General features: G+C 45.5%; 1 protein-coding gene across 2 annotated transcripts in view; it reads right to left on the reverse strand.

The window, feature by feature from the left end:
* Positions 1-13,990, reverse strand: part of SLC12A4 (solute carrier family 12 member 4) — a 477,810-nt gene that overhangs the window by 389,273 nt on the left and 74,547 nt on the right. The window contains exon 1 of one of the 2 annotated variants that reach the window (XM_085638575.1): positions 4,609-4,768. The exons of the other annotated variant lie outside the window; for it this stretch is intronic. Coding sequence (XP_085494701.1) covers positions 4,609-4,654 — 46 coding nt within the window. The 5' untranslated portion in view covers positions 4,655-4,768. Of the gene's footprint in view, positions 1-4,608; positions 4,769-13,990 lie in introns of those variants that run through there. 2 annotated transcript variants of the gene reach the window in all.

Genomic DNA, 13,990 nt, shown 5'->3' on the forward strand with positions numbered 1-13,990 from the left:
GTGGGAACAGCTATGGCGGGACATTCCTAAGACATACAGAAGCATCATCTAATGTAAAACAGCCTGCAAAGTCATGACCTGCTGGTATTATACATCTGTCCGACTGCAGAAGATTCTCCCCACCTCCTCACCCCTTTGCTGGTGTTGCAACTCAAACACAGACTCTTTCATCCACATCTAGTGGTCCTGCACAATTCTAACCCTTTTCTGGAAGGGGGTGCTGAGCCACATCAAAGACACGGTGAGTATTCCACAGGTAACTATTCTGGGGATCCGTCCCCAATCTCTCAAAGCTATGACGAACTCTGACTGGCGTATGATCCTACATATGTTAGGGGCAGCCAAACAGGCCATCAGTCTGCAAACTAAGTAATCCTTGACCCAGCCGGCTTCTCTGTGGCTCACGTGCCTCTGGCACACCATGGAAATGGAGCTCTTACCCAGCTGTATCACACACACTGGTACTAAATTCAAAGCAAAAACCAAAGGAAATGTTGAACGGAGTGTTGAACATTGCAAGCACTCCCCCCCCCCCCCCCCCCAGTCAACTGATCTGGGTTTAATCCATCACCGTTTTTTAGCCTACTCTGCCACCCCAGTTCAGAAATGGCCATATGCAAATCAGTCTGACCCTGTGCCTCATGGGAACAGTCAAGCCCGAACAGCCAAGCCATGTCTTCCCTGGACCGGAAACAAGCTTCCTAGGACCGGTTTTTGGCATTTCAGCCGTCTTCAGCCAGGCTTGCTTGAATCCAGTGGCAAAGTGAGCAAGGGACTCACGTCTGAGCAGACCCTGCCAACTTATGGCGAACAAAGCAAAAACCAAAGGAAATGTTGGACGGAGTGTTGAACATTGCAAGCACTCACCCCCAGTCAACTGATCTGGGTTTAATCCATCACCGTTCTTTAGCCCACTCTGCCACCCCAGTTCAGACATGGCCATATGCAAATCAGTCTGACCCTGTGCCTCATGGGAACAGTCCAGCCCGAACTGCCAAGCCATGTCTTCCCTTGACTGATTTGCATTTGGCCATGGGGACAGGTCTATGTATGTCAACTACAGCGTTGTTATGATAATATACTAAGAGCCTGTTTATGAAGAGACAGGACTAACTATTAGGTAAAAGGTCACCCCTCTGAACCGTTATTCTCGTGTGGATGGGACAATCTATGTAAAAAGGGATATGCATGACAGGACTAGCCTAACTAACATGACAAGTCCTACATATGTAAACTCCCTCACTACAGATAACAGTTCTTGACAGTCCAATATCTCTTAGAATAAACTGAGATTTGACTTTTTCCCCAAATTAAGAGATGGTTTTCATTTATGTAAATTGATAGTATACCTTGTGCTCTTTGTACCTAGTGGTTGCATAGTATATCATGGACGCAGAGATCATCCACATTAAATAGTGCTGATATTCTTGTCCATATTAGCTGAAGAGGTTTTTTCACACTCCCAACAAAAAATAGTAACAATTACTTTTCAAAAATATTTGAACAATAAGGAGCCAACCTAACAACCCTGTCTCACACCAGCAGAAGACATAATTTTATTGTTCAACCCGAAACTTGAAATCATTATAACAGCCCATGTATTTAAAAGTAAATCAGATAGTATGTACCCTAAATTATGTGAGGCGTCCATTGCCAAGAATGTTGACCTCAATAGGCTTTGAGGATTCAATCAAGGGCCTTAAAAGAAAAATCTATGAATGTGTAGTGTTATGGAGCCACACCCGTACCTTGGCATAGTTGGCCAGGGGTCTGTCGATTCTGCACAGTACAGAGTAGAGAAGAGAAGATCTTTTAGAAGCCAGTCTGGAATGGCGATATAAGACATGGGATTCTGCAATCCCTGTATAACAAAAGATCTCTAATTTCTTTCTAATCAGCGACTTGTGCCGCACTTAATCACAGATTATAAAGAAATGTCAGAACTCAATTTTAATAACTTATTACAGTGGAGTTCTGACATCACAATGCCTGCTGCCAAAGCCACTAACTGAGGGGAAAGGCAGGTCTGGTCACGGAGTATAACTAAAGCAGCTGTTTAAACAACAAGAAAGAAAATGTTGCTTTTCTTTCTTTTGCTTTGTTTTTGTAGCTTACAGGGATAAGCATAAAAGAGATCTTTATGTCAGCACGTTTATTGTTTGCACTCCTCACAAAATTATAGAAACCTTGGAATCGTTCTGCACGTTTCTATTCATTCCAAGCAAATGTGGCTTTTCTTTTCTTTTCTTTTCTTTTTTTTTTTTAAACTTTACGGTGGATTTGTAGAGCGCTGCTTGTCATCCATGAGGGTATCAAGGCACTGATTAGGTGAGTGTAGGCATGTGGCAAGGCTGGTCCAGAGTAAGGGCAGTCTTGATGTCCGGCAAGAAGACTAATTGAAAAGCCAGGTCTTCAGCATTTTGAGGAAATCAAGAAATGAGGAGGAGGAGGACCTAATGTTTTGGGGGAGGTTGTTTCAGGATTTGGCAGGAAAATAATCGACATCCCGTTCTGCTTCTGTGGATGCGGGTGTGTGTGTGCACCAGTGAGTGTTGCAGCAAAAGCTAATTTTGTTCTTCTTATCTTGGCCATACAGTTTCTACATTAACATAGTCACTTCACTCATATTTTATACTTCACCCACAGGGACTTTGATCCTCTGATGCACCTTTCTTTGTCGGGGTGAGAAATCAGGGTGTTTAAATGTTGGCCACCCAATGAGGACCAATAATCCATAGCCAACTCACTAATTAGAGATCAGATTCAAGTACACTACTCTCAACACCATGATATAGAAATAGAGTATTGCAATTGGAAGACCAAACCTTCTAAAGAAATGCAATCTAATAAGAATTATACAAACTAAAAGATCTGCTGTGGCTACACAGAACCAGAGCAAAAGAACCTGATGTTCTGAAAATAATCTAGGACTCTCCCTACCATGCATTTAGAAATCAATCTCTCTTAAGCACAGTTTCTGCGGAGAGAACATTACGACACAATAAAAGACTCGGACAACAAATTTTGATATAATGGTCATTATGTTAAAGATCCAAAATCAATGCATATAACATTTTAAGCAGTTCAGTCGTGAGTTTTACAGCTTGTAGTATAAAACCACATATTTAGTCAAAGTAAATATTTTGCTAAATAAAAGATTCCATAAAGGGAATGGTTAAGGTTTGAGTTTTCTTCCATCAACAAAGGTAGGAGGATGGTTCAAAAGAGTTCTCTTAGCATGTGCAAAGGGATCAAGTTAGAGTGATAGTGAGGGAATCATTGAAGAGACCCAACAAAGATTGTTGTATCCCGGTGCACAGTAAGGTCATCATTTACTATGCTTTAAAAGCTAATACAATTACATATATAATAACAAATTTGTTGTGCACAATTTTTTCACAAATTTTCTTGGGGGTGGGGGGGGGGGGGGGGGGGGGAGTGCCCTCCAAAGTCTCCCACTGCATATTTTTACAATATAAAATAGTAACTTCTTTAGTAATTTGACTATTTGTTTTGTGTGTACTTATTTTCATATTTTTTGTGAATTACTGTTTTTAATGTTTGAGATTTAAATCGTACAAACTGCTTATGGATCCCTGGCTTCCAGTAGTGACTCAGGGGGTGTCCTCAGGTGTCAAAAGTTTGGGAACCACTGCCGTAAAATCTGGCAATCAAATAACTGTATAAAAGGGACAACTACAGAAACCATAAGGCACTGGGCTAAAAACAAAAAAACAAAAAAAGTTTAGCCAATTTTGGATTTCCTGGCATTCTTAATGGTAAGTCCAAACACAGCTTAATCAGACTTGATTGTACAGCACATTACTGCATGCTGAACATCAGAGTCCATCCACAACCCTTGTGTGGTTCCTTGCCACAGCTCTTCTCTTACAAAATTACTTTATTAATGCAAATTACCATGACCAAGCCAAATTTCCATTACGCCGGGGTAATGTTTCATAATTTTGCATTACTCTGGTTACATAAAATCCCTAAAACTATTATATTCTGGCAAGACACATGATTATTTATCATTCAGTGACAAAAGAATTACCAGGAGCACTTGGGCATAACACGAATGACCAAAACGCGAGAGGCTGCTCTTTCTGGTGCTTCTGCTTTTAGCGCTATTTTTTAGCATGAAATGCATCCTTGTGTCCAAATGGAGATAAGAACTCATGCTAAAATATAGCACAACTTGTTAGTTTGACATTTCATGTAATTACAATTCATGTTAGGTCATTTTCCATTCATTTGTGTATAATTACGCAAAAGCAAATTTTGCACAGCTCTAAAAATTATTCCATTTATACTCGAGTCATCAGAGCCCAAAGTTCACTTATTGACATATCCCCATAGTAAAGTTCTCAGGCTTGGCAAATGTATGCCAGTTAGCACCGACATTGAAACAAACTTTATTTGAAACAAGTATTGTATTTATGTTTTCCAGGAAGAGAAGGGCAAGCGAACCGCAAACAAATGCAATGTTTATGAGAAAATCTGATGAAAATCCCTCCTGCTGTAACGGGAGTCAACTGGTTCAACGACCTCTCATGCCCCAGCAAACATCCCGCCTCAGAAGTGAACACTTTCTGCCACCGCACATACCTCTCATCAGCGCTTTCCCATTCTCTGTCGTTTGGTGTACCATCATTCCCTCTCGAACCACCGTCTGGAAGGGGATCCGAGCATTGTGTACAGAAATCCGTGCCAGAGGAGGCTTCCAGCTGAACAGTTCAGTCACCTTCTGTCAGCGGACACAAGCGGAGCACCGGCGGCCCCGCGGCTCCGGACTGATCCTGGGCCAAAGTCAAAAGCGCTGCCAGAGGAGGTCTAAGCTCGGAGAGAGGCTGCGCTCACCCTGCAGCCTACGCAGTCTGTTGACCCAAATTAACGCTGCTGTGAATTATCGAACCACTGCAACATTGGCATGGTAAGGGGAGGGCTTGTGTCCAGGATACTTTCCCTTTCAGGAAGTTATAAATGAAGAGAGGGACTTCTCCAAACTTAGGAAAGCCGTGGTTCTTGCAAGAACAAGGAATGAGTAAAATTCCACTGAAAAGACCTCTTCTGAAATCACTTTGACATAGTGGAATAAAGCAGTGAAAATGTATCAGGTTGCGACTTTTCCATCCTATTTACAATAATAATAGGAATCCTGAAATTCATCCAGGCATATGGGATAAAACATTCCCTCCCCCCCCAAGGCCCTTTTACGACAACATCACACTTGGCAGTGCAGAACAGCGTTCTGCAAAATTTGAGCTGGAAACGTGGGACACAATTAGAAGGTCACAGCACCTGCACTGGGCAGAAGTGGCAAGAGTGAAACTGGGTGAGAGTAGAGCCATCTCAATGATGTAAAACCTTTTTGCTAGAGGAATTACATCATTGTCAGACTTAGACTGCAGTCCATGGGGTAGACCGGTGCTGCTGGACCTCAACAGCGGTGGTTGAAGCGGTATGCCACTGGTGTCCTTGGGAGTCCATCTCCTGTGTCCCTGCAAACTGGGCCAAGTACAACCTTTTCCACACTTAACACTCAAAGAAGTGAGGGTGAGAAATCAGCTTCTAAGGGAGGTTGGGTTTGGTGCCTGAGCTAAGCACCCAATCAACTAAGAGACATAGTAACTTCATTGTCCAGCCTATTGCTTGTCGTCTAAGAAAAAGAAAGCTCTTTCAATCCAAAATTAGTACTAAACACTACGCACACCAACTTATTACACAGGATACTGGCCCTGGGTGCAGTACCTTTGCGGCAATACCAACCTGATTGCCCCTTAACTTATCCCTCCCAGGCAGCCACTCTCTGGTTGCTCCCCTTCTAGAAATCAGGTAAAGCATGAATTAAACTCAGATGCAGTCTTTATGTTTTCCATAGTGAAATGCTCACTTAGTTGAGTGTTTTCAAGTCTTACCCCCTTTTGGTGCATTCAGTAGGCAGCTGTTCATTACTCGCTTTTCATGGGCACTCATGGAGGCCCCTCCAAGCATCTTAGGTGAGGGACGCAGTGAAAGAGGATCTATCAAGGCGTCTGGGTCGGGTAATGTCGATCTACCTTCCAATCCAGCTCAGGCCTCCAGCGTGCAGTTCTGGCACAGGTACAGACTCAACTTTAGTAGTCTCTGCAGCAGACTCCCAGCTGGGTCTGCCCCTATGCCATAGGAAGTGTCTTGGACCCCACCTAAGTCACCAATGGTGGGTGCAGCTCCAAAGGGGCCAATGTAAGGATCATGGTGTTACAGCTCCACCTGGGCCTCAATTTAGTGACATTTCCATTTTTTCTGCACTTGCACTGGATAAGTCATACGGGTGGACAAGAATGAGCATGTCCTCTAGCATGATCCTGGTTTGCCTGAGAAGGAGTCTCCTCAGGTTGGCCAATCTGCATCCCTGTACGAGTTGATCCCTGACCTCCTTTTGCTGGTACAAACAGGTACTGGCCGGACCCCGAAGTTGGGTGCAAAAATTGACCATGGACTCACCCTCTCACTACCAGGCTTGGTGCAATTTGAAACGTTAGAAATCCAGGTTCAGTTGGTGGTCAAAGGGAGCCCTGAGAGTGGTATTGCAGTGTCAAGTCATCAATGCTTCCATTATCCAGGGGGTGCTTAGACAATTTGTAGATTTCCTCACCAACAACATGCAGCAGTAGGGATCTCTTTACTTCATTGTCCTTTTCCCTAGTAGCCCTGAAGTAGTTATCAAGCCACCCCACCGAGATACTCCACCTAGGGGTTACGGTGGCCAGGTCTGCCAGTTCACTACATGGTGCCAGAGCCCCCAGAGCCAAATGAGCACTGGTGCTTGCACATCCTGCAGCCGCATTGTTCCCTGGGCGAGCCCCATGTAGCCCTGCAGGCTGTGCATAATCTGCCATATTGGATCTTGGCTGCTCTGGGTGTGTGGTGTCCCTGTGCCTGGTGTTCACCTCCTGCATCAGCTGGCTGTGTTGCTGTGGAGGTGCGAGTGGGGTGAAGCTCTTCCCTCTTGGTGGCGCTGTGTAGTGAAGTGAGGTGGGGGGGGGGGGGGGGGACTTCCTTCTCTATGTTGAGCAGTATACAGAAGGGTGATGAGGGTCTTCCCTCCCCTCTAGGTAGTGTGTTGTGGTATGAGTAGGTGCACAAAGCACAGCTCACTGTGAGCCGTGTGCCAGGCAGGACTCCGGTCACCTCTCAGGCCATGCGTGAGGTGACTGGCGCAGCCACGACTACTACTGGAGGAGAGGCGGCTCTGTAGGTCTCATCAGCTTTGCAGGCTGGTCCAGAGGCTGCATTTAACCCTCAACGCCAGCGTGCTGCAGGGTGCAAGAGGAACCAGGGGATTAGACCTCGGCTGTATAGCGGTCAGTGAAAGACACCAGATACCATTCAGCACGGTCGCTTGAGTGGTGCATCCCCTTTTCTTTACCATCTCGGCCTCTCCCGGCCAAAGGGGCACGTGCTGATATCATGGGTCTCAGTAGAGATTGATTGGCTCAGTACAAAAGCAAGAGACCGGAAATATGCATTTCAATTATACTATGCAAAAGAATCACCTAATTCAGCAAAGATTAGAAGGTGAGAAACAGGTGCTCCTTTCGGTGAGTAAAACAGGAAGAGAGTAATTAATACTGCTTCTAGAATACTATAATGGCGCAATCTGGGTTTCAAAATTATGCATACAACAATGCACATGGCAAAGGTAGGTGATATGCTCGACGTTCTGGGCCAGAAAAGAAGGTAGGTGGCACAATTTTACCCACCTTTTGTGGCAGTCCTTTTGGTTTTGGAAGGGGGGAATGTCAGGTTCAATTATGGCGAGGTTGCAAAATTATCCCTCCATTTTCTGCAACGTAAAAAGAAGGGATACAAAAGAAAAGGAAGCAAGCTGAAAATATCTGCACTTGTTGCCCCACCTGGACGGAGATGCTGACACCAGTGCAAAAACCTCTGTCCAGCCACTTCATCTGCACTGCTCATTGTTGGAAAGTGTCTTCTCAGTAGTGGTAAAAATATATCTACCACTGTTAATAGGGCATCTAACACAATATAGGGCTCAGAATAGGTCTCAGAAAATGATTCCCAAGCTCAACCCTTGGTTAACCCCGGGGCGTAGTGGGCATAGCGGGGCTACGCGGAGGTCCACAGAGTTGCAAACAAACTCCGTGGAACTCCGCTACACCACCCGCCTCCACCACCCCCTATAATAACAATGAATTCTACATGAATTAAAATTAAATTAAAACCACTTACCTGGCATGCGGCGTCCCCGGGCTGCCCTCCTCCTCTTTTTCGCCATCTGGGTAATTCTTTGAGAAAACAGCGCATGCACGCACATTTCTCGAAAGCGCAAGCTGAAAATACCTTAGCAATGCGTGGTAATGGCATGTGAGGCAAAATCACATGCATGCTAAACAAATGCAGGGTAACAAATGCGTTTTAAAGGCATGCAATGTTTTTACTAGTGTTCTACCATCATACAAACTCATCTCCCTTGCTCTGACATTTCTATGCAGCAGGACCCGCTTCTCTCAGAATGGCCCTTAATCGAAGGTGCCACTTATAATTTCATCAAAGTGGCCTGGATAATCCACTTAACTCTGAACATTCAGGGCAGATCAGGGGAAGGCTAAATTTTGGCTTACAGACAAGAAAGTCTATAACTTTGTAACTAACAGTGGACGCGTGCAGCGGGCGCACCAAAGACAAGCCTGTCTGTGCCTGTCCGCACCTGGACGTCACTAGGAGCCAGTATCCCTGGCTCATTAGGTGAAAAAGAAAATAGACTCATCCACTCTCACTACTCATCCGACGCTTTTTTCCAGCTAAAGACAGCGGGTAAGCTAAATGCCCCAGAACAACTTTTATGTACTAATATCTTTTCTCATATCCTAGAGGGCCAGATGGCCTGTAAATGCCACTTTCAAAATTCCTTGGAGTTAGGTAGCTCCATTTTCACCGACTCTGGCTTCAAACCTATTAAGAAAGGCATAAAAAGCCTTCTCTGCAATGTTAGGTCGCTAGCTAAGCACGCAACAGAAATGTGGGATTTAATTACCACACAGTCACCTGATATCTGTTTTTTGTTTGAAACATGGCCGAATGCCTCAGCCATCACATTAGCCATTCCTGATCACTATAAACGAATCAAGCTACACAGAGGCTTGAAAACAGGAGGTGGCATTGCAATAGCCTTTAAAATCTCTCTCAATGTGACATGGATGATGACCACTAATACGGACTCTATGGAACTAGGCATTCTTAAGATAAATCTGACCGCCACGGACAGTTGAAAAGGAGCCTTGATTTACTGTCTCCCCGTATGTAAGGCAGGCTTCAGCCAATGGCTGGTGGAAGAAACTGCCCCCCATGTCCTAAACATTCCTTCTCCTGGTGGACTATAATTGCCATGGGGAAGATCACACTAACACATAAATGGTGAAGTTAATAGCAGACTTGGAAACGCTTGGCCTGTCTCAACAAATCGGAGGTCGTACTCATAGCAGGTCACTCGCTGGATCTACCATTCCTTTTTTCTGGACATATTATATGCAAGGTACCAATGCCTCTAACTTTGACAGATCACTTTTTAATTCCCTTCTAGCTCAGTCATCTCAACACGAAGGAAAATAGTAGCAAGGGTAAAACTCTTGTAGACCTTGGCACCTGCTCTCTAGAGAAGCTTTCAGTGAATCATTTTACTTTTTGAGGTCAATGACATTCTGCACATGTTTAACAGAAGCGCTGTAGTCAACAGTACCCTACATAAAATGTAGTTCCACCAAACAACATCCTTCTGCCCCCCCCACAAGTTAAAACTGGATAGGGAAAAAAAAAGAATCAGTGTGCAAGAATTTAGAGAGATGGTGGCGCAGAACCAAAAAGCCTCATGATAAAGATCTCAAACAAGCATTATCTCAATATCCCCGAAATATCTAAATCTCGAGATTAAATTTAATCACTAATCAAAGTGAACAGGCAGACCATTCTCCAAAAGTGATTAAGGTTGTGCAAGATTTCACTCACCCACGGGCATGTGCCCAACTCTCCATAGGGTCCCTGGACAATTTTTTCAGGAGAAAATCTCCCATATCTATTTAAAATGTAATACTTCACTCTCCAACATATCTGGCAATACCAGCAGCGAAGCTGATCGGATAACAGACAGGAATTACATCTTAGATAGCGGTGAACCCTTTACCTTAGAGGAAATTCGTAGAGCCCTGGCTGCTGCTAAAGTGGCTCTCCCCTGGACACCTGCCCTCCCAAAGTAGTGGCTTATTTTTCCAATTATCTTGCCCCGGCTATTTTAGAGATATTTAATTTTTCGGTGAAAACAGGCACCATCCCTTTTGAATGGAAGGCAGCCTGTGTGCTACCTATTCTGAAAAAATCCACCCTGGAACAAAAGTCTTTGGCTAATTATCACCCCATATGTCTACTACCTCTTGTGGGCAAGCTGCTGGAAAGAATAATTAATAAATAATTAACAGCCTACCTAGAATCAAATCAAATCCTGGATTCTTCGCAATCCGGCTTTCGACCAGCACTGAAACAGCACTTATGTCAGTGACCGACTCTCTGTGACTTGCACTTGATGTTGGCAGTCCTGCCATACTTGTACTATTAGATCTCTCAGCGGCTTTCAACATGAGCTCTCATGTCAGGATGCTGGAGAGGCTGCGAGAGATTGGGATACAAGTCCCTGCGTTTAAATGGCTCCCCCATTTCCTGAAAGGCAAATATCAAACCATCATCCTTGGCCCCTAAACATCTCGCAAAATGCAACTACACAGGGATTTTGTTTGAGCCACACTCTGTTTAATATCTATGTGTCCCCCTTGCAAAGATCGTAGAGCCTTATGGCTTTGAAATAATCTCATCGAGAATACTCTGATGTTTACATTCGAGTCACATCGGGCCACTACTAAAAAGCGCTTTGCCTTTGGCATGTTAGCCATCTCCAAATGGATGAATGACGATTATTTCCAACTAAATGTAGACAAGACAGAAATTATGCTGTTTGGCAAGGCCTCCTTTGTCTGGTCAGACGAGTGGTGGCCTCCCCAACTGGGGCCTATCCCTAAACAATCTGTTAAGAATCTTGGGATGAAAATTGACCAGGCTCTTACGATGAAAGATCACATTCTGACCACCTCTGGACTATTTTATCAGAATATTCGTATTCTGCGCAGAATATTTCCGTACCTCTCTACATCCGTCAGAAGAACGTTAATTCAAGCCCTAGAAGTAAGCAGAATAGACTATGGCAATGCTCTTTTGGCAGCAGCAAATTAGACACTGGTCAAATTACAGGTAGCACAAAACTCAGCAGCCAGGCTCATTTTCAACCTCCCTCCCTGTACCTCTTTTACCCTGTGTAGGAAGGTGGATATCTGACTATGGTTACCCCCAACTTTTTGCCTAGTGTCTAGCTGGTTTTTCGACTTAGTTGGCCTGAGATCCTGCCATTCAGGGTCTCAGGCTGTCTGCTCTCTCTTTAAAATGGACTCCATGTACCCTAGGTACAAAACCAATTGGTAAGGATCACCTTATTGGACCCTGTACAGTGTACCCTAGGTACCCAGGGCATAGGTGTACCCTAGGCCTCCCAGGGGCTGCAGCATGTATTATGCCACCCCTGGTCTGGCCTTCCAATCAGACACAACTGGCTGATCACTCAGCTGGGGCAAGGTCGTGTAATCACCCCTTGCTTAGATATAGTATGTCTATATCTACCCTTATATATAGACACATGTGTACCTATCAGTCACTCCTATGGCAGGCCTTAACAATCCTGGAGGCAGAGTGCTTGGTAACATGTGAGATGGTGCTCTAGCATGAGCTGAGCCTGTCTGCAGCTTTCGGAACCATGTCCTTATAGCTGTTCTATGATATAGCCTACCATATACTCTTAAAGTGCCTTATAATCTTAAACGGTTATGGTAACTATGGTTTGGCTTTATCAAAACATGTCGTGTAAGGTGTCTAACACTTTGGAATAATACCCCCATACCATTTCTGGATGAGGATATTATTCCTCCCTTCTAGAGGGAGAGACATGTTAAAATCCTACTTTGCTGTTTAACTCTAACCAAAGCCTCAGCATCACAAAATGGATGCTGCTGCCACAGACACAAGTCTGACCTCCTGCTGCTGGGAGTGATCCCAGCCAGGGAGGCCTGGACAATAGGTTTCCTGCTTGGGGAGGTGCTAGCACCTCCCCAGACAGCCTTTAGTGTATTGGGGCAGGGTGGGCTGAAAGGAATGAGACATGCCTGGGGCACACAAGGTGTTCCTTGCATAGTCCAGTTCAAACCGGCGCTGGGGCACTCCAGCCCCAGCTCTGGCGCGAAACTGGACAAAGGGAAGTGGGTGTAACCACCCCCTCCCAGGTCCCACCCATAAGGCGTGACCTAGCAGGTATCCCAGCCCCCCAGATTAGTAAAAGAGTGGGAGTTGGGCCTCAAGACTTTAGATTATCCTGAACCTGCAACTTGAACAGAAACTCTGGACCTTCGACATTCGACGAAAGAAGAAGACTGAAGAATTTCCCTTGTGGCCAAGGAGTGGCTACCCTGTGCAAACAGGCACAATCAAGAGACTACCCTTTGCTTTGCCCACGTTCTACAAGGAACCGACTGCAGAGCCCGACCAGAGCCTTGACTTCCAGACTTCTCCGACCCTGATCCACATCCACAGCAAAGCTGAGATCCGTGGAGGCGACGAGCGACGTGGGACCGGCTACCTGGGAAAAGTGGCTAGTAACTTAAAGCGCAGCTTCTGAGGCACCCTCGAAGTTGTGCACCGGGGATTGAGAAGCCCCAACCCCAAGCACCATCTGCACCGAAGATCAGCCCCCCCACACTCCACGAGTCCTGCGTGGGGCCCTTCTGCATTTTCCTGCTTGCCGCGTCTGTCCGGTTGCTTGCCCGCTGGCTAGTGGCCTTTGTGACGACGCACCCTGAAATCTTCTGTGCTGGTTTGGCTCCTCCAGACTGGCTCCCGCTTCTCTGCAAAGAAGAAGCACCCCAGACCTTCCTGGTCTGCACCAGAAGCAAGTCCTCCGTTCTTCGTGGGTTCCGCTTGCCAAGGCTTGGTGAGTCCTAGTCCAACTTCGACGCCGCCGACAGCAAGAGCCTTCGTGGGACAGCTCACCTCCTGGTCATCCTCGACGCTTCCTGGTCCTCCTGGCTGCAGCGACAAGCTTCACCTTCACCTGCAATCTTCACGACATCGCCTGGTTCTTTCCTGGTTCCACGTGGTCACTGGCTAGTGACCTTGACTCTGTCCCTTCTGCTTGCAGGTCTCCTCTCTTCTTGATCCCAGCCTTGGGATCCACCGGACACTCTTCACTGACTGCCTGTCAGCATCTTTCTTCAGGCATCCATAGGAGTCGACGACGAAAACCGACGCATCTTCACCCCTATGCACCCACAGCCTGTGGGCTAGGTAACTTGGCTACTCCGGTGCTCATCAGGATAGTGACTATCCTAGTGTCTAGTTTTCCAGTCTCAACTTCCTAGCTACTCCGGAAGTGTCCTAAATCTATCGTTTTCTAAACTGTACTATTGCTAGTGACTTTTACGCATTACGCGTGAGTGTTTCCACTCTGCACACGAATCCCGTGGGCCTCCCACTTCCTAACTAACGCTAGTGTAGTGTAGCCCCAGCGATTCCCTAGGCCTAGGCCTATTCTATTTCCGTGACAGTGGTCCTTATACCACTTACTTAGTATATGGTTTGCGTGGCCCCTAGGGCCTAACTGTATTACTTACCTGTGTGACTTAATGTATGCTTAAATAAGACTGTGTTGTACTTACCTCTAATCTCATAAAGAGTGCTGAGGGTTTGACTAGAATAAATACACTTTATTTTATATATATATATATATATATATATCTGTTGTGGTGTCCTTTCATTTGGTATTCAAGGGATTATATATGGTATCACAGCTGGCTTCACATGCCATTCAGAGTTTAGCCTAAGACTGCTCTTGTCCATGCTA

The sequence above is a fragment of the Triturus cristatus genome, chromosome 12 (assembly GCF_964204655.1).
Source record: "Triturus cristatus chromosome 12, aTriCri1.1, whole genome shotgun sequence".
Lineage (NCBI taxonomy): Eukaryota > Metazoa > Chordata > Amphibia > Caudata > Salamandridae > Triturus > Triturus cristatus.